The 17,711-nt window shown below is 61.6% G+C and overlaps 1 protein-coding gene across 1 annotated transcript; it reads right to left on the minus strand.

Annotated features, from left to right (window-relative positions):
* Positions 1-698: 698 nt before the first annotated feature.
* Positions 699-14,489, minus strand: TSPAN2 (tetraspanin 2). The gene is made up of 8 exons (XM_019513762.1): positions 14,421-14,489; positions 13,750-13,945; positions 7,590-7,687; positions 7,210-7,284; positions 6,639-6,737; positions 3,859-3,936; positions 2,922-3,005; positions 699-1,412 (listed from the first exon to the last, which is right to left on the minus strand). The coding sequence occupies exons 1-8, from the start codon at positions 14,487-14,489 to the stop codon at positions 1,347-1,349; spliced, it is 765 nt and encodes a 254-aa protein (XP_019369307.1). The 3' UTR covers positions 699-1,346.
* Between the last annotated feature and the right edge of the window lie 3,222 nt (positions 14,490-17,711).

The following is a 17,711-nucleotide window of genomic DNA, read 5'->3' on the forward strand; positions in this document are numbered from 1 at the left end:
CCTGTGTAAACTCAAGCCCTGAGGTATTTCAAGGATACATACAGTGTAATTTCGACATCTCTTGCCACTAAGAAAATGACTCTTAACTGTGGAAATTCCCTGCCTTTCCTTCCCTGCCCAGCTCCAGCTCCAGCTCCAGGTGGGGGCGAGAGGCTTGCGGAGAAAGCCCTGCGGGAGCTGTGGGCGCTCAGAAGCAGGCGTGGACGTGCCCGAGCGCCGCTCGCCTTCCCTGGCCGTCATCGTCACACTTGGTTTGGTTCCCAGAGTCTGTGGCCAAAGACCTCCCACGAGGCCACGGCTCCGGTGCCAGAGCCGCCCGTGAGGATGCGGGGTGCTGGAGACCTTGGCACGAGGGCGGCGCTTGGAGCAAGCAGAGCCTGCATCAGCTCCCCTGCCCCTTTCCACCCATGTTTCTGCTTTAAACATGAATGGGATTTGAGAGGCCTTGCTCCGCCGCAGATGGGCTTTGCCATACTGGTGGAGTGGAAGCCTAGGCACACCTGGCACTGGGATTCATCACAACCAGCGGCATTACCTGTCAAAGTCTCCCGCTCCAAACTTCGGCTGGGATCCAGGGGTTCCCCAGAAGCTCTCTGGATTCAGACCCAGGACCCAGAAGACTTCTACATGTGACACTGATGTCCAGGGGCTGTGTTGTACGCGTATCAGTTTGTGGGAACAGGCTGTTAGGGTTTAGCTCATTTAAGTCAAGTGTATTAATTCCCTTGAAATGTGGGGGAGATTAGTAGAAACTGCATTAAAGGTTATATTTAAAAGATGAAGCTTGCTCCTACAGTGACGCTTGGCAAAGAGGAGTTCGCTGTGGAAATGGCTCCAGCTGTATTTGCCCACGGCTGCATGTGCTACAGAAGGGACCTTGCAGGAACGTGCGAGCAAATGTGTGCACACAATGTAGCCCCTCTGCATGCGTGCGTGCGTGCACTCACTCAGTCACACCAGGCACTGTGTGTACAGATATCAGTGCATGTGCACACTGAAACTTCTGTATGGAGAGCCACACCTGTCCCCACGTGATATACACATCTGTGCGGGCACCCAGCCACACACATGCAAACATACTGAAAATCGTAAGTTGAAGATGCCACCTTTGCCTTTCCATTTAAACCGGAACATTTTAAACCCTCATTTTGCTCATTTCAGTTTTCTGACTTGCAAATTTAAACAGAATTAATTGGTTTCACAGGCTCACCTAAGCGGAGTATTTTTCTCTCACTTTGTTAAACACACTAATTAAATATGTACTGAAATTATTAGGCTGGGTAGGAGAACGCTTCTTGTGAAGTTTAGTCTGGAAGTCCTGGAGCATAGAAGTTTGCAGCAAGAGTTTAGAGCGTGTCTCTTGTATTGCGGATTGCACAACAGAGAACCATGCTGAATATCATGCCAAAGATCTAGGAGAGAAGGAACGGGATTTAGGGACTTCCAGGAGATGCCTCCAGTTACAAAAGCCATTGCAAAACTGTCCATCATATCAGAGCAATCTAGTGATCTTTGCAAGTGAGTGGCCATGGCAGATCGTGGTTTCTGTCTGCAGATCTCAGGACAGCAGATAAGTAACGTGGGAGATGCTTCTCTAGCATTCGGAGCCAAGACGATATTTGAACATATAGGTGCCACAGACATTATGAATGCTTTGCACAGCATAAGTTCTTGCCAAATTTCAGTAGGGGTTTATCCCACTGAGGTCATCTGCCCTGACACAAATTCAGTCCTATTAATAGCATCAGGGCCGGCACTGAACAGAGGCTCTGGATTCCAGAGCAGTACAGAGACAGGGCTGGCAGACATCTCTGCCTGTGAAGTATCTGCAGAAGAACAGAAAGCAGAGCTGGGCATCAGGCTCGCACTGGGATTGCTTTAGGGCACTGTGATTTCACACAGAAACTAACACCTCCATAAGGACTGCACCGGTGGGGAGCTCACCCGTGACATCAACAGTACCGACCAGCTTGGGAGCAGGAACCTACAGAGGAAGGTGAATGCAAAGCCCAGCAGAGAGCATTGGAGATCCAGTAATTTCCCCTGGCCACAAGTTTCATTGCCAGGGCAGAGTTTACTGGTCAGGGGAAGCTGGCAGCTCTGCCTGGCAACATACACCAGTGACACCTTTCCCAGGACACGGGCAGACAGCTGGCCAGCCTTGCCACACGGCAGCGACAAAGACAAGGACAGAGCGTGGAGAACGTGCTGCAGCACTTGCTCCTCCTGCCTGCCTGGCTGCCTGACCACGAGGGCCCTGCGCAGGCAGCTTCCGACACCCTCTCCCTCTTCCCTCCGCTGTGCCATTTTGAGGGGTGTTCACTCCCTGTGCTCAGCATATGCTTCTAGCACAGGGCAGCCTCGGGTGATGAGGACTGGCTCCCTAGCAGGCCTACTGCAAAACCTGATCTTTAAAGCAACTAGCTGAGAAACAGGCATGTGCCATTTCTGACTGTGGGAGGAGCCACGAACATGTCACTGGAAAACCCTGCTCTTCCCAGCAACTGGATGTGGTGCACTTGGTCTGTGAAGCTGTGTCGAGGCGCCAGCAAAGAAGCCCTTCCTGCGGGAAGAGGTCAGATATGCTGGGACAGGAGGCCATGTCTGCAGCACTTTGGACAGGATGAAAGCTCAGGGTAACGGGCACTTTTCAAGTCAGGCTTCGTGAACACAGCTTCCTGCTGACATTACTAAAGGTGTCTATTCACAACAGCAGTGCGGGAGGATTTCTCCCAGAGACCCTCTCCAAATGTGCCAGTAAACCTGAGACATTTCCAGATGTATATGGGGAGAGTGATGTGAAGGGGAGGCCCAGCAGAAGTGTCAGGAAGTCATACCGCGAGCACCCTGCAGCAGCTGCTGGAACCCCCTGCCCCGAGGAAGGAGCAGGGATGTCATCTGGATGGCAGGGATGTACTCACTGTGATGCCAGCAATTGCAATCCCAACGATTCCAACTAAGTGCAGATGCGAGTTTGTTACACTCTGGATTTCCTCCAGGCAGTTCTGTTGGAAACAGAGACAGCCCCACTCAGCTTGGCAGGAACGTGTCCAGATCTGCTCCCTTAGTTCCCTGCTCCCCACTGCTCCGCTATTCAGTACCTGGGTCTGGAGGGTGGCTGCCACGGTCCAACGTACCCTGCCGTCTCTGCCTGTGCCTGGTGCTCTCTTGAGCATTTCAGACCAGCAGGAAGCTCCCCCTCCCCTTCTGCCAAGGCATCAGCATGCCCTAACCTGCCAGAAGCCCGTCTCCGGGTGCTGCCCGCTCCTTTGTCCACACCCCCCAAGAGGCACTCGCAAGCGATCCCCCACTTTATCCTCATGTTCTCCAGGAGCTAAAGCCAGCTCTGTGGCTGGGCGCAATGGGGATCTGCCCGTCCAAGCTAAGTGGAGCAGGCTCCCTGAAAGGTAACGTGGGAGCATTCTCTCTGCCCTCCCGGGAGGGACAAGTGCTTTTCACAGAGACTCTGAAGGTCCTGACACTGCTTCCACTGCCTCTGCTCCCTTGCTTGGGGCGGTGGGCAGGCTGCTGGCTGGAGGAGTCTGTTCTCCTGACCCTCAGCCCTCAGAGGACGGGGTGGTGGGGGCCTGCAGGACTGAAAGCAGCTCAGACTTTTCTGAAATCTGAGTTCAGCTGAACATTTCTCCAGCCTCATCTCATGTGACCGTGACACAGAAAAGCAGTTTTTGAATCACTGGGTGCCAAACAGAGCCTGTCTGGAATGGGATGCCCCTTTCCATCCACCCATCTCCGTCCTTCCTCCTGCTGCTTTGGTTCCTTGCATCAAGAAGCTTCTCCCTCAGACTGATGTGTCTGTGCAGAAAGGCCCCTGAGACAATCTGAGGGGTGGGTGCTTACCTTGGGCAGATGGATGCCCTCTGGACACGTGGGTTTCACCTGATCATCACTGTCTTTGCCTTTACCACAGCACTGAAACTAGATGGTCAAGAAAGGGAGGAAGAGGCAGTGTCAGAGAAGAGGAAGCCCCGGGCCCATTTCCTCCTGTGGCTCTGCTTTCACCCCAGCAGCTGAGCTGGAAACAGACAAAAGATATACAGAGGCAGAGCCGTGGCCATGTCCCTCTGCAGTAACTTGCCAGCCTGGGGAGGAGTTTCACCAGCACTGAATTTGGTCCAAACTCAAAGCTCAGATCCTGTGTCTGGTGTAGAATCATAGAAGTCGGGTCGAAGGGACCTTGTAGATCTTCAAGTCCGACCCCGTGCCAGGGCAGGAGAAAAACTGGGCTCAAATGACTCCATCCAGGTAGGCTTCAAGCCTCTTCTTAAAGACCCCCGGGGTAGGACCCAGCACCACTTCCCTTGGAAGTTGGTCCCAGATCCCAGCCGCCCTGACCGTGAAGTAGTTCTTGCGAATGTCTAATCTAAACCTCCTCTCCAACAACTTGTGGCTGTTATTCCTTGTTATGCCAGCGGGCGCTAGGGGAAACAAGGTCTCTCCCAAACCCTTCTGGTCCCCCCTAGTGAGTTTATAGACGGTCACCAGGTCCCCCCTCAGCCTTCTCTTGTGGAGGCTGAACAGGTTCAGGTCCTGCAGTCTCTCCTCGTAGGGCCTGCCCTGCTGCCCCCGATCATGCGAGTGGCCTCCTCTGGACCCTCTCCATGCTGTCCACATCCCTCCTGAGGTGCGGTGCCCAGAACTGGACGCAGTACTCCAGCTGTGGCCTGACCAGCGTCGTGTAGAGCAGGAGGAACACCTCCCTGCACCTGCTCGAGATGCATCTGTGGACGCACGACAAGGTCCAGTTAGCCCTGCCAACCGTGGCCTCGCATTGTCGGCCCTTGTTCATCTTGGATTCAATAATGACTCCAAGATCGCTTTCTGCCTCCGTGCTCTCAAGAAGGGAGTTTCCCATCTTATAAGTGTGCTGCTGGTTACTACTGCCCACGTGCAGCACCCTGCACTTGTCAGTGTTGAAACGCATCCTGTTTTTGTTAGCCCGCCCCTGTAATCTATCCAGGTCTTGGTGCAGTCTTTCCCTCCCTACTAACGTGCTCACTTCACCCCAAATTTTGGTATCATCAGTGAATTTAAACAGACTGCTTTTCACCCCATCGTCCAAATTGCTGATAAAGAAATTGAACAGCGCGGGCCCAAGGACCGGACCCTGGGGGACTCCGCTGCCCACTTCCCCCCAGATCGAATATGACCATCCACCACCACCCTCTGAGTACAACCCTTGAGCCAATGTGCAATCCATCTGACTGTGTAGGCATCAATGCCACAGTCACCTAGTTTTTTAATGAGGATGGGGTGGGAGATGGTGTCAAAGGCCTTGCTGAAGTCCAGAAAGACTACGTCCATGGCAACACCTGCGTCCATTGCCTTTGTGACCTGATCCTAAAAGGCAATCAGGTTGGTCTGACAGGACCTGCCCCCAATGAAACCGTGCTGGTTGCCCTTGAGCATCATCTCCGAGGCCGGCCCATCGCAGACGTGCTCCTTGATGATCTTCTCAAAGAGTTTCCCTCGGATTGAGGTAAGACTGACAGGCTGATAGTTGCCCGGGTCCTCCCTCCTCCCTTTTTTGAAGATGGGGACCACGTTGGCTATCTTCCAATCCGGCACCTGGCCCGAGCACCACGAGCGCTCGTAAAGCTGTGCCAAGGCCCCTGCAATAACCCCAGCTAGCTCCCTCAACACCCTGGGGTGGAGAGCATCTGGACCCGCTGATTTGAACACGTCCAGCCCCTCCAGAACCTCTCTAACCCGGTCCTCCCCAACCTGAGGTCTGGAGGACATTCAGGAACGTGGGTGTAAAGACAGCTTCCAAGGGGAGGCCTGCCCTGGCTGCAGAGTCCAGTAACACAAGGGACCAACCGCGCTGCAGGCCCCGGCATGCTCTGAACCACACAGGCTTCAAATCCCTTTGCTCCAGATGGAAGTGCTCATGTGGGATATGCTGGGACGGGGGCAGCGCATTGGAGCTGAAGATGGATGGACACGGCCGCCCCAGGGTGGGGACCAGTGATAAATCGCCAGGCCGCCACCGAGGCTCCGCTCTTCCTGCTTGCTTATCTCCTACGACATGCTCGGAATTCCTCTTGGGGTCGGAGCCGGCAGCTGTGGGAGCGGGGCCGGGGCTGTGGGGTGGGCGCAGCCCTGAGGAATGTGGTGATGCTCCCAGCGGTGGCCGGGCCGGGTCTCCTCTATGTGGGAGGTGCATGGAGCTGCGAGTGGCGGGCTCGACCACAGCCTGTGTGGCCCCCGACAAGTCACATCCCGCACGTTCCCCCCGTTTGTTCTCCCCGTGTGGCGGGGCAGCGAAAGAACCAACCCTCGGGACTGCTGTGTCAGCAGAGCTTCTGGGAAGATCGTCACCCCTGCGCGCTAGGCCCTACCAGGAGAGGACCCAGTGACCCCGAAAGCACTGACAGCCTGCCTCGTGGGGGGCAGCGCTGCACCGCTCGGCTTCTGCTGCTAAGAGCTGGGGCCTGGGGGCTGAGGCCTCGGGCATCGTCAGGCTGAGGCATCTGCAGCACCAGGTTACCTCTAACCAGTCCCCAGTGCTCTCCTGGGAGAGGGGCCTGTCGCCTGCCGGCCAGCCCAGCACCTTCAGTACTCAGGGCACGGTCCCACGGGTATGCAGCACGCATCCTCACGCTCATGTGGGTACTCACAGATGAGTGCAGAAGCTGGAGAGTTGTGTTTTTCTCTCCTGGGTTCTTCATGTAGGCGTCATAAGCGTCTTTGTAGATGGCCTGGACTTCTTGTATTGCCTGCACACGGACACACAGTCAGAGGCACTGGGGCGCTCATCACATTTCACCCCCAACAAGACAAACTCCCACCTCCAGAATCACCAGTGACCCCTGCCCAGTGGAGGGACAACACGAGAGGGCCGGCGTAGCCACAGCATATGCGTGCCCTGCTTGGGCCCGGTGCTTCCTCGGTGGGTCACAGCGTGGGCGTGCACGTGGCTCCCCATGCGGTGCTCTGCCCCGGCAGCCGTCCCGGTGCTGACAGTACACGTGCGTGCAGGCAGCTTGCACAGCTCATTCCCTGCTCAGCTCCAGGAGTGGAGATGATGCATCATCTGAAGCCCAGCTTCTGGCGCTCGTGGGAATGTGACCCCTCTGCGGCTCCAGACCCCATGGGGGCCACAGAGCAGTGGAAGACCTCCCCCATGCACGACTGTGTGAGATCCCCACCTCAGCCAGCAGCAGGAGCCCAGCCCCGCTCCTTACTCACCACGTTCTTGCCTAGGAAGGCGAACACACCGGAGGTGACTTCGGCAGCAAAGATCACCAGCAAGCAGGCAAAAAACTGCAGGGGAGGAAGAGCACACTGAGCTGCGCCCCACCGTGCCCGCCACGCACACCACCATCCCTGCCCTCCCCCAGACAGCACTGGCCAGACGGGGACAGAAGGGCACTGGGGGAAGAGGCCAGGATCTGCCGGGAGATGGAGGGCAGGAGAGGTGGAGCAGGGAGCAGCACAGGCCCAGGGAAGCCTGCTGCAGCAGGGAAGTAGTTTCTTCCGGGACTCGGGGATGGTGGATGGTGTGTGCTTGGAGGGGCAGGGCGGCTGCACCCCAAGAGCTGTCTGCATGGAGGGGCCACGCTACGTACCGCTCCGAGCAGGCACTGGGACTCCCGCACGGCTCCGCAGCACCCGAAGAACCCGACCATCATCATCAGCGCCCCGGCGCCCACCAGCACGTACAGCCCTGCGGGACAGACGCCCACTCAGTCAGAGGGGAGGGCACCATATGCGGGATAGCTGGAGGGGATGTCACCCCTGCCGTTCCCCCACCATGGGGAAGCGCATCGCTCTGGTAAGGTGGCCTGGCTGGCCCCTGGTCCCCTGCCCACACACCACGGCAAAAGGCTTCCCCGCTCCGGGAGGGAGGAGGCAAGAAAGCCCCTGCTCCCTGGGGCCTGGAAACACTCCTCCCCCAGCCCAGGGCTCTGCCGGCCTGTCCGGCACAGCCATGTCCCCCGCAGCGACCCCAGCAGCCCCTTTGCCCCAGGTCCCTTGCTGGAGCAGGCCAGGGGCCAGGCTCCCATGCCAGCAGTGCTGTGGTGGGGTCTGCTGGCGCTTGGGGGGCCAGAGCCTCGCCCGGGGAATGGGGCACGGGGCTGGCAGTGTGCGGCGCTGGGCAGACGGGCTCTGGCCTGGAGGGAAGCCCAAGTGCCCGAAGAGGGCGAGGTGTGTGAGCCCCATGAGCTCGGCCCTCCCGGCAGGCACACGGGCCACTGCCCTGCCAGGAGCCTGGCTGCTTTCCCAGGGTGCAGGCTGGCGCCAGGCCCAATTGCAGGGACTGTCTGAAACCTGCCCAGCCTCCCCGAGGGGGCCTGGCCAGCAGCTGCACGGGGGCGAGAGGGTCCGTGAGCCGGGGCTCTGCAGGGCGCAGCAGGGGAGAGCCAGCACCACCCCACGGCCCGGGCAGCGCAGCGCAGAGCGGGCACGGGCAGTGCCAGGCCGGTGGGTGCGGGTACGAGGCTGCTCGCCGGGGATGCGGCTGGCCCCGTTAGAGCCAGCTGGACAAGGGGGCCTGGTCCTGGCTCCAGACACCTCCCCAGCCACACGCTGCCAAAGGCTGTGTTTCTAGTTGCATTTCTTGTATTTCTGAGCCCTGGCAGGGCTTGTCGCCCCACAGCCCTGCGCCCCGCTGGGCCCAGCCTCAGCCCATGCCAGCTTGTGCCTGTATCAATACATGCATCTCTGCTGCGGGTAGACCACAAGTGCGAAGCTACACGTCCTTCTACCCCACTTCAGACTAACAGGGTGAGCTGCGTCCGGCTGTGTGCGGGCGCCGCAGCTCTGCCTGTGCTGCGCAGGCCTCGGCTCTGGGTGGGGTGGCGAAGCCTCAGCTCATGCGGCTGCTGACACCTCCCAGCAACTTCCCTTTTCGGGCCTGCTGCCAGCCTGGAGGCGCCTCCTCCCACCTCCTGTCCAGGAGAGTTCATGCCGGCGTTTGCCCCACAACCTGGCAGCACCTGAACGCTGTCGCCAGCCCGGAGAGCATGAAGGAAAATACCCCCAGCCCCAAGGGAGGTGCACGCACACACACGTACACAGGACCCGTGTGCCACAGGACGGAGGCGTTCCAGAGCTGCTTGCAGTGGGCACAGGGCAGCGGGAGTGAGAGTCCCTCTGGGCCGGCACAGCTGGGACCTGCGCTCAGGCTGCGCAGACAGCTGGGTGCAGATACCTCTTCAAAGGCCACGAGAGGGGGGGCAGCCCCAGGGACATGAAAGGTGGCACAAGGGTCCAAGCCTGGCCCTGGCGAGCAGGTGATACAAAAGGAAGTGTCATGCCACCCTGCTCCCAAAGCCTTGCGCCGAGAAGAGCCTGTGCTGGGCATCAGGGGCTGCATCATGGCCTGTTCCCTCCCCACGCCCAGGAGGGCACAGAAAGCCACATCCCCTCGGCTCTGACCCCGCTGAGCTGCTGCCCTTGCAAGGCCCCTGCGGGCCCCAACTGGACACCCATGGAGCAGGAAGGGGCCGTTGGGGTGCTCCAGCGTGGCCAGGGCTGCACGGTGGGCATCTGGCAGGCTGGGAGCGCGGGGTCAGGACGTGTCAGCACGTAGCACAGATGCTGCTCGCAAAGCGGCTCCGCTGACGGACGGCCACTGGGAACCATTTCCGGTGACAAGCTCTGAAGGCTGCAGCATGGCTGAAACTGTGAGGACACGCTCGCTGCCTCTATGCTGCTGTTCCTGTGTCCTCCTGGATGTGAATAACAGGTTTTCTAAGAGGTCAAAGAAGGGAAAGCGACACTTTCACTGGCAGCCACAGCTGTCCCAAAGGTGAGAGCCCCCACATGACCAGCTCCTTCTCCGGCAGGAAATGAGGACGGGGCAATGATCCTGCGGCTCTTCTCCGCCTGGCAGAAGTTGGGGAGCAAGAGAGGAGTGAGGAAACCACCCCCCACAAGTTCCTGAACTTTCCAAATGCTCCCAGGGACAAACCAGTATCTCCTGTGTGGAAGGATTCAGATGGGCTTTTCCCCATGAACCCCCCCAGAAGACTCCCCTTGACCTGCCAGCTGGCCTCACAGTGCCAAGGGCGTTGGGTCACGGAGCCAAGCCACTGCCAGGCAAGCCCAGAGAGGGGCCCGTGGCTGCCCGCCTTCACAGCGAGGTGCTGCGTGGCATCCTGTGGTCGCCCCCACACAGTGGAGCCCTTATCACACCTCGCTCAGTGCGGGCCTTGCTTCACAGGGCTGGGAGGGCAACCGGGCCTCCTTGCCCCCCGGACAGCTCTCTGGTTCATCCCGCACTTGCCCGGCCACGGGGCCGTGCCCTGCTTGGGACCGGAGGAGGGGCAGCAGCCCCGCAGTCCTAGCCCCTGGGATAATGGCGTTCTGTGTGGCCTCCCCGCAGGCATGAATGGCGCTGTTGTCCCGAGCCCGAAGGCACCGTTCCAGCACCCGAGCCGCGGGCGATGGGCAGGACGGGCCCCTCCAGCTGCGAGCGACGGCATGGCTGTGTGCGTGTGCATGTGCATGTGCATGTGCATGTGCATGTGCGTGCTGGGGAGCGGGGGATGGACCCATTTCAGGGACACAGTGAGAAAGGCAGCGAGGGAGCTGCCCTTGGCTGCCTCAGGGCCCTTGCAAGCAGCTCTTGAAGGCAGAGGCAGACCCACAAGAATCAATACCAGAGATTATTATTCTGCTGCTCTACATGGCCAGCCACCAGCGCACGAGACCCATGGCAGCACTGACGCTTCAGAGGTAGCAGCCCCAGCCCCAGCCCGATTCTGTGGATGTCCCCGTGATGGGGGGGTCGCAGAGAGCAAAGGGCGGCAATCAGCAACAGCAACAGCCTGGGGGAGAGCAGCCACCTACCCCTCCTGTGGGGCTCCCCACTTCTGCCCCTCAGGGCCCCGTGTACCTGCCCCGAGCACACTTGAACCGCAGAGGGGAGCCCGAGTAAGAAGGGGGCTCGCGAGGACCGTACTCGGCTCAGAGGTGCCGGAGCCACAGAGCCAGTGTCTGAGCAAGGCGCCGACGGGGCTGTGACACCCGGTGGCATGTGAGCAACGCCAGGCGTGGCTGGTGCCCGCCTTGCCGCGTCCCCCGGCTCTGGGCCGGGTCGGGCCCCGCTGAGATGCTGCAGGAGGGAGCAGCTCCAGCCCAGGGGGACGGTGCCTGGCTTCCCGCTGTGCTCCAGCGCCGGCTCGGGGGCAGCACGCTGACAGCTGCTGACTCCGTCTGGGCCTGGCCCTGCACATGCGGGGAGGCAGCCCCAGCGCAGGGCCTGCACAGAGCAGACAGCAGCAGCTTGTGTGGCCCCGTGCTGCTGGGCTGCTCCTGCCTGCCGGGGCACCGGCTGCTGCAGGGCAAGCCTGCTAGCGTCCTCCTGCCGCAGGCGTGACTTCATGCCCGAGGCATGCAATGCTCCTGTCCCCAGGGAGCTTGCATACGGCCGGAGGGAGAGCCCGGCCCTCGCCAGGCCACCCGGCTGCGGCCCTCTGCGGCACAGGGCGGGAGCAGGGCAGGCAGCGCCACAGCCGGGGAGGGAGCACGCGGCACGGGGCCGCGCTCCAGGCTGACCGGCACAGACAGATGGGTTTTCCAGTTCCCTCCCTGGCAGGGCCTGCCGCCTGGATTCCCTCGCGGCTGGCAGGGACACGGCCTCGTGCTTCGCTTCACAGGGGCCGCGTGGACAGAGCCCTCCTGCCTGCCAGAAAGGAGCCTCTCTGCTCTGCCCGGCCGGCCGGCCGGGCCTGGCCCTGGCCCCACAGCAGCTCCCTCCTCGCGCCCCAGCCCGGCGTGGCAGGAACGCGCCGTCCCTGCTGCTCTTGGCTCCCGCCAGGCCCCGCGGGCTGCAGCTCCCTGCGCTGGGCCGCCCCTGCCGCGGGCAGCTGAAGGAGGGATCTTCCATGGACTCCTGAGGACCCCCCGGAGACCCGTCCGCAGGGGCTGGTGCCCGGCTGGACCAGGACGGTGCCTGCCCTCATAGCGCCAGCCCAGGTACAAAGAGGCAGGGCCTGCCTGCGCCGGGCGCAGGAGCCTGGGCACCTCTGCGGGCGTCCTCACCCTGAATCAGGGCTGCCGGCTTCTGCACGGAGGCCCCACGTGCCGAGACGCAGCCAGAGCCTTGCCGTCACCCTAACCTGCACCCTGGCGTGAGTCAGCCCATGCGAGGTGGCCGCCGCAGGGCCGGTTACTATGACACCAAACGTGCACTTCCTGCCAGCGCTGCTCTCACGCCCGCTCGGCTCAAAATAACGAACTGTCACAAGGAACCTGAACCGCCAAAGACAAAACCACAGGCAGCCCCAGGCCTGCAACAGCGACGTCCCCGTCTCCTCCCGCTGCCACCGGCGCCTCGCCCCCGCCCGGCCGCACGTTCGAGGGCCGGAAACGATGAGCGGGAGCCAGGGCCGAAGCTGGGGCAGGGAGGAGGCCTGGTTGCCGGGACAGGACAGGACAGGGCAGGGCAGGGCAGGGCTGTCTGGTGTGGCTCGCACCGGCCAAGTGGAAAGGGCAGGGCTGTAATTATCCATTACTGGAGCGTAAAAAAAGACTCAGGTTCAGGAAAAACCTCACCACAAATGAAAGCATGAGGGGGAAACCAGCTCAGCCCTGGCATCAAAGGAGCGGAGCCTGCTGGGGCCGCTGGACTCGGGAGCAGGGAGAGCCCGCGGGGCTGGCGCCTGGCGTGCGCTGTGCTGCTCCAGAAACACGGACGAGCAGGAGCGTGGCAGCAGCAATCACGTCCCGCTTCAGCCCTTGACGTGCAGCTGAGTCCTTGCCAGGGCATTGCCTGTGCTGCGGTGACCTGAACCTGCACCGCCGGCAGGCTCCAAGGGGCTGCCGCCACGACCTGCAACCTGGACCCCCAGTTAGTGCTTAGAGGAGGGGTCACTGCCTAGCAGTTCAAGGGGGGCTGGGCAGCAATGGCACAGCATAACGGGGGGATTTCCATCCTGGGATGACTGGTGCTGTGCAAGGGCTCAGCACGCACTCAGCATTCACTCCCAGCCACTGCCTGGAGCAACCTGGCTGCCAGCTCAGTGGGGTGAGGCCTCCAGCGGCCCCTGGCACTGCACCCTGGAGAGGAGCAGGATGCCAGGCTATGGGGTGCAGCTGTCTCAGGCAACACGAGCTTAGAAGAGAAGGACTTTGACTCGCTGGCGCAGGGTCAGGGGAAAGGACGCCCCGTGGTGCGGGTGGCCTTGGTCGCTGACAGTGGGTGGAGGACAGGAGTGTGCAGCCAGGGCCAGGTGGCACGAAAGCACTGCCGAGGCACAGACACGCACGTACAGCTGCAGCTTCCAGCAAGACCCAGCGCTGCTTGAAAAGCACATCTGGAAACTCCTGGGAACCGTTCCACCGTTCAGACTGAACAAGACCCCTGGCAGCTTCCTAAAGCTGGCTGCATGTTGGCTGGGGGCGGCTCCAGAGGCCAGCATGGGCTGCGGCCCTTACAGCCAGGGCAGGAGTAGCCCCGAGCCACAGAGGTGACCCTGGGGTCTGGCGTGTGCAGGGACAGGGAGCGGCGCTGAGCAGAAAGCCATTGCGGGCATGCGCCGGGCAGCCCTCTGCCATGCCGGGGACTGCGCCGTTGCTGCTGCCTCCCGAGAGGCTGTGAGCTGCCGGCCAGCGCCGGGGCCGGGGCAGGTCCTGGTCCATCAGTGCCAGCGCCGCCACAGAGCTGGGCTGGAAGTGGCCCCAGGAGGCCTGGGAGCGGCTGTCACCACTGCAAGCCTGGAGGGAGCAGGTGCCCCTGCGTGGGTGAGCCGGAGGGGCACCTACCGGAGGGGCACTCACCCATGTAGATGTACTCCGGGGACTTCTGCTCTGACACGACGTTTCCCATGACCCCGCCGAAGCGCAGCCACAGCCCGAAGGTGACAACGGCCGACCCAGCCAGCTGGAAACAAACAGAGCCGTGAGCGGCTGGGCAGCACCCGGGACACACAGCAGACGATTCCCCTCCCTTTGTCCTGGTTTTTCGTGCAGCCCCCTCCCGGGACCAGATAACGAGCTCCTGCCTCACGCTCTCTCAGCCCCGCAGGCCCTGGACGCCAGACAGCGACTCGCCGGGGCTCCAGCCACCAGGCCGGCGGGCACAGACAGGCAGGACGAGCACTCAGCCTGTCCTGGGGGCCCACTAATCGACCACCGCGGCTGCCTGCTCTCGATCACTAGCCCCATCGCCTCTGGAGCCCGGGCTGGTCCATGCTGTGCTCCTGGGAGACCAGTAACTGCCCTCATGTTTGCCAAGGCAGAGCCTCCTGGCTGTCATGAAGCTGAAGAGAGGGCACAAGTCCCCTGCCAGCGCATCTCTGGCCTGCGGCGGCTCGGGACAGGTGCCACGGCCCAGCCGGCAGCTGCCTCCACGCTCCTAGGATGCCAAGGCCACCCCGGGCATAAGCGCGAGCCTCTGCTCCAGAGACACCAGCTGCCGCCTGGCCTCGGGGCCAGGCTCCCTACCCTACGCAGGGCTCGGCTGGGGGTCCCCGCAGATCAGGACTGAACCCCGTGGCACCAGCAGGCGTGAAGACCATCGTCTCCATGAGGGGCAAGGGGTCCCACCGGTGCCCGGCAAAAGCTGTCAGCAGACACCAGGGAGAGTCGACTGGTGCAAACCGAACCTGGAGCGAGGGGCCCCTTGGGGCATCAGCCCCCGGGGAGTGTTCATGCCCCTGCAAAGCCGCGCTCTTCCTGAGAGCTGGCAAACGCCACAAACACCAGAGCCGTCGCAGGTGGCCGAGGGTGCGGAGCTCCTCGTGGGGCCCAGCTTCCCAGGCAGCGGCCAGCAGGCAGCACGAGCGCGGTCCAGGCGAAGCGCCCCTGCCCTGTGCTGCAGGGTGGGCGCGCGGGGGCCGGCTGGAGCAGAGCGCCTCCCGCCAGCCAGTCTGCCCTGGCAGGAGCGGGGAAGCCCCGCGGGCAGCCTGGGCGGCTCTGCCAGGCCCAGGGGGAGGAGGGCAGGCAGCTTCAGCTCGACCCTGCAGAACCGGAGCTCCAGGCCAAGAACAACAGGCTGCAGCCACGGTGCTAATTTAGGGAAAGCTGAAGTTTCCCAACTCAGAACAAAACAATTGCTATTGAGGGTGGCCTGGAGCCAACATATGCAGCCACCGCTGCGGCTGGAGGAGGTTGGCGATGTACCTGTGCCAGGCGCTCGGGCAGCTTGCAGGGGCTGTCTGGGTCTCTCACCCAGCCACGCACTGGTCTGGCCTGGGCAGGTGGATGCGGCACATGTGCAAACTAGCCCTGTGTGGGGACCAGGGGCTGTGACTGAGCAAGACAGCGAGTTGCTCGACTGGCTCTGGAGCCTCCTCACCTCTCCTGCTGCGGAGCCGCAGCCGGCCCCAGGCAGGCAGAGCGGGCGGTCATCGGGAGGGAGAGTCCCCGGGGGCCCCTTGGCACGGCCAGAGCCGGGAGCAGCAGGCGGAGGCAGAGATGTGATGCCCTGGCCCCAGGGCAGGGAAACCTGCCTTCCCCACCCCCTCCCCCAGGCGCAGGGTGGACAGCACAGCAGCCGCTGCTTCTGTGCAGCTTTGTCCAGGCCCCCCACCCCCCGAGCCACAGCTGCAGGGGTCAGCACGGCCAGAGCCCTGCGCCGTGGCGCTTGTGCGGAAAGGGCAGCGTCTGCCTTCACTTCGCTCAGAACGGGGGCAAAAACCAACAGTGTTTCCCCAAACGAAAGCTCGACCCTGCGCCATGCTGCCGGCTGTGGAAGGCAATAGGAAACGGGACAGAGATGGTGGCAATCCCCTTGAGCCCTTTGTCTCCTAATTATTTCCACCAAGGCACTAGCTCCCAGCCCTAGGAACGAGTGTGCCCTGCGCATTCATGCTGCAATTTCGGTAGCTAACCGTGCTTCAGGGATGCTGCTCAACGTGCTGCTGCCGCCCCAGCAAGCAGCTGCTGGAGCAGGCTCTGTGCAATCGGCCTCTCCTGAAGGACCCTGGCCTGGGCCGCGCTGCATCCAGCCAGCGTGACTAAAGCCTCTGCACCGAGAAGCGATGTTGCTGGGAGAGCTGCTGCAGGCAAACACAGACATCCCTGCCTGTGAGCAGGGCTGCCTGCCAAACCCGCACAGCAGAGCTGCCAGTGTGGCTCCATCAGCCACAATAGATTTTTTCTCCCTTCATTATGGGAAGCCCACAGAGAAGAAGATTGTTTGGTCTGAAACGTGGCTGCAGCCGGTTACACAACACCAGGGGCATGTTCTGGGAGCTCAGCTGCTCCGCCAGCTCCAGCGCGGGGCTGCAGCCTGGGCCTGTCCTCGCCGCTGCCGGCCCAGGGGCAGAGCTGGACTTGGGTGGAGGGGCCGGCGCGGCCTGGCTGGCTCCTGCTGTTTCGAGCTCTCACGCTGCAGAAAAGGCTGCGATCCACGCGGCTCCCTGAACCGAACCTCTCTGGTGCCTGGTCAGGCAGGGGGAGCTGCCACAGGACATTGCCCAGGAAAGCGACTTGGGCGGGTTCCAGGAGCGGCAGCTGCTCCCAGGCAGCTCCACGCGCACATACCGTGTGCACAGCACGCGCTCCCCTCGGCCCACGGGCTGCACGGCTCGCGGGCCTGTCTTCCTGCCCCTTCCATGCCTCGCAATTCAAGCGGCAAGCAGACCGTCCCCGGGCAGGGGCACAAACAGCCTGGCCAGCTCCGCCGCGCTAGTGGGAACGGGAACCGCTCCCCTGGATTTCCCGTCTCAAGCGATTACTCTCTCAGCCTTGAAGCGGCACTAACGCAACTAAGGGAGAAGGAAAGCAGCAAGCCCTGACGTCAGCCCCTTCCCTGAAGGCTGCTCCAAGAGATCAACGAGGCCCCTGTGCCGTGCCCTTCGCCGCGCCCTGGCCGACACGCAGGGGACCGCGCGCTCCCGCCTAGCTCGGCGCCCGCACGCGGCCGGGAGAGCCCGCACTGTGCGTCCAGGCGCAGGCGGCCGTTCCAGGGCCTGCCTCTGCCCTGCTGTGGAAGAGGTGCTGGCAGCGCGGGAGCAGCACAATCTCACCGTGCTTGGCGGGGCTGGGGCACTGTCAGGAACCCCCCAAAGCTAGGCGGGCTCCTGCCCGGATTTCACCGAGCGTGGGAACCGCCGGCACTCATGCAAGCGAGAAGGAAGCGTCATGCACGGCACCTGCCATGCACGGCTCTCGCTTGGCTGCACGGTCGTTATCTTGCAAACATTTATTTTTGTTTCCGCAGACCTAGCAAACCCACATCCCATCCTGTCTTGCCACTCACGCTGTATGGGTGTGCAGGGTGATGCTTGCAGCAGCTCTGCGGTCTCAAATCCAAACGGCTTTTCTGTTACTTGGGTTTAAAAAAGGATTTTAGTTTTTGAGTGGAGCTTCCTCCTCCTCCTCTTCTGTATCCCAGCCATGAGGAAAACCAAAGGAAACCCTGCACACCAGGCGTGAGAGCAGTGAAGCTTGAACAGAACAAGCAGGGCTGGGCTGAGAAGAGAAAGGAAAACTCAGCCCAAAAAGAAATCATCTACAAAGCTGTAAAGTGGCAGCAAAGCATGCTACAAGCCAGCGCCATTTCTGCACTGCAACACGATGGGGCTACGGCAGCGTCTCCACCTGAGGCAGCCTCCTACAAAGCCGGCTGGTGCTCTGGGCCCCAAGCTCAGCTGGCCACATCCGACGTGTGCCCAGGCACGCGTGCCACGCTGCCGTGACGGGGACAGATGCCAGCTTGAGCACAGCCCTGTCAGGATTATCATAACAGCACATTGTCCCTCAGCAACATTTCGGTTAGCACAAGGACTTTCATT

The sequence above is a fragment of the Gavialis gangeticus genome, unplaced genomic scaffold (genome assembly GCF_001723915.1).
Source record: "Gavialis gangeticus isolate Ggan-Ray unplaced genomic scaffold, GavGan_comp1, whole genome shotgun sequence".
NCBI classification, from domain to species: domain Eukaryota; kingdom Metazoa; phylum Chordata; order Crocodylia; family Gavialidae; genus Gavialis; species Gavialis gangeticus.

Excerpts from the sequence above, each read along its gene's own strand:
- TSPAN2 (XM_019513762.1), bottom strand. The coding sequence starts at position 14,489 with ATGGTCTTCACGCCTGCTGGTGCCACGGGGTTCAGTCCTGATCTGCGG. Across the intron at positions 13,946-14,420 it reads GACCCCCAGCCGAGCCCTGC|GGGGCTGCACGAAAAACCAG; the intron begins GTAGGGTAGGGA and ends TGGTCCCGGGAG. Across the intron at positions 1,413-2,921 it reads TTGCAATTGCTGGCATCACA|ATCTTTGGCATGATATTCAG; the intron begins GTGAGTACATCC and ends CTTCTCTCCTAG.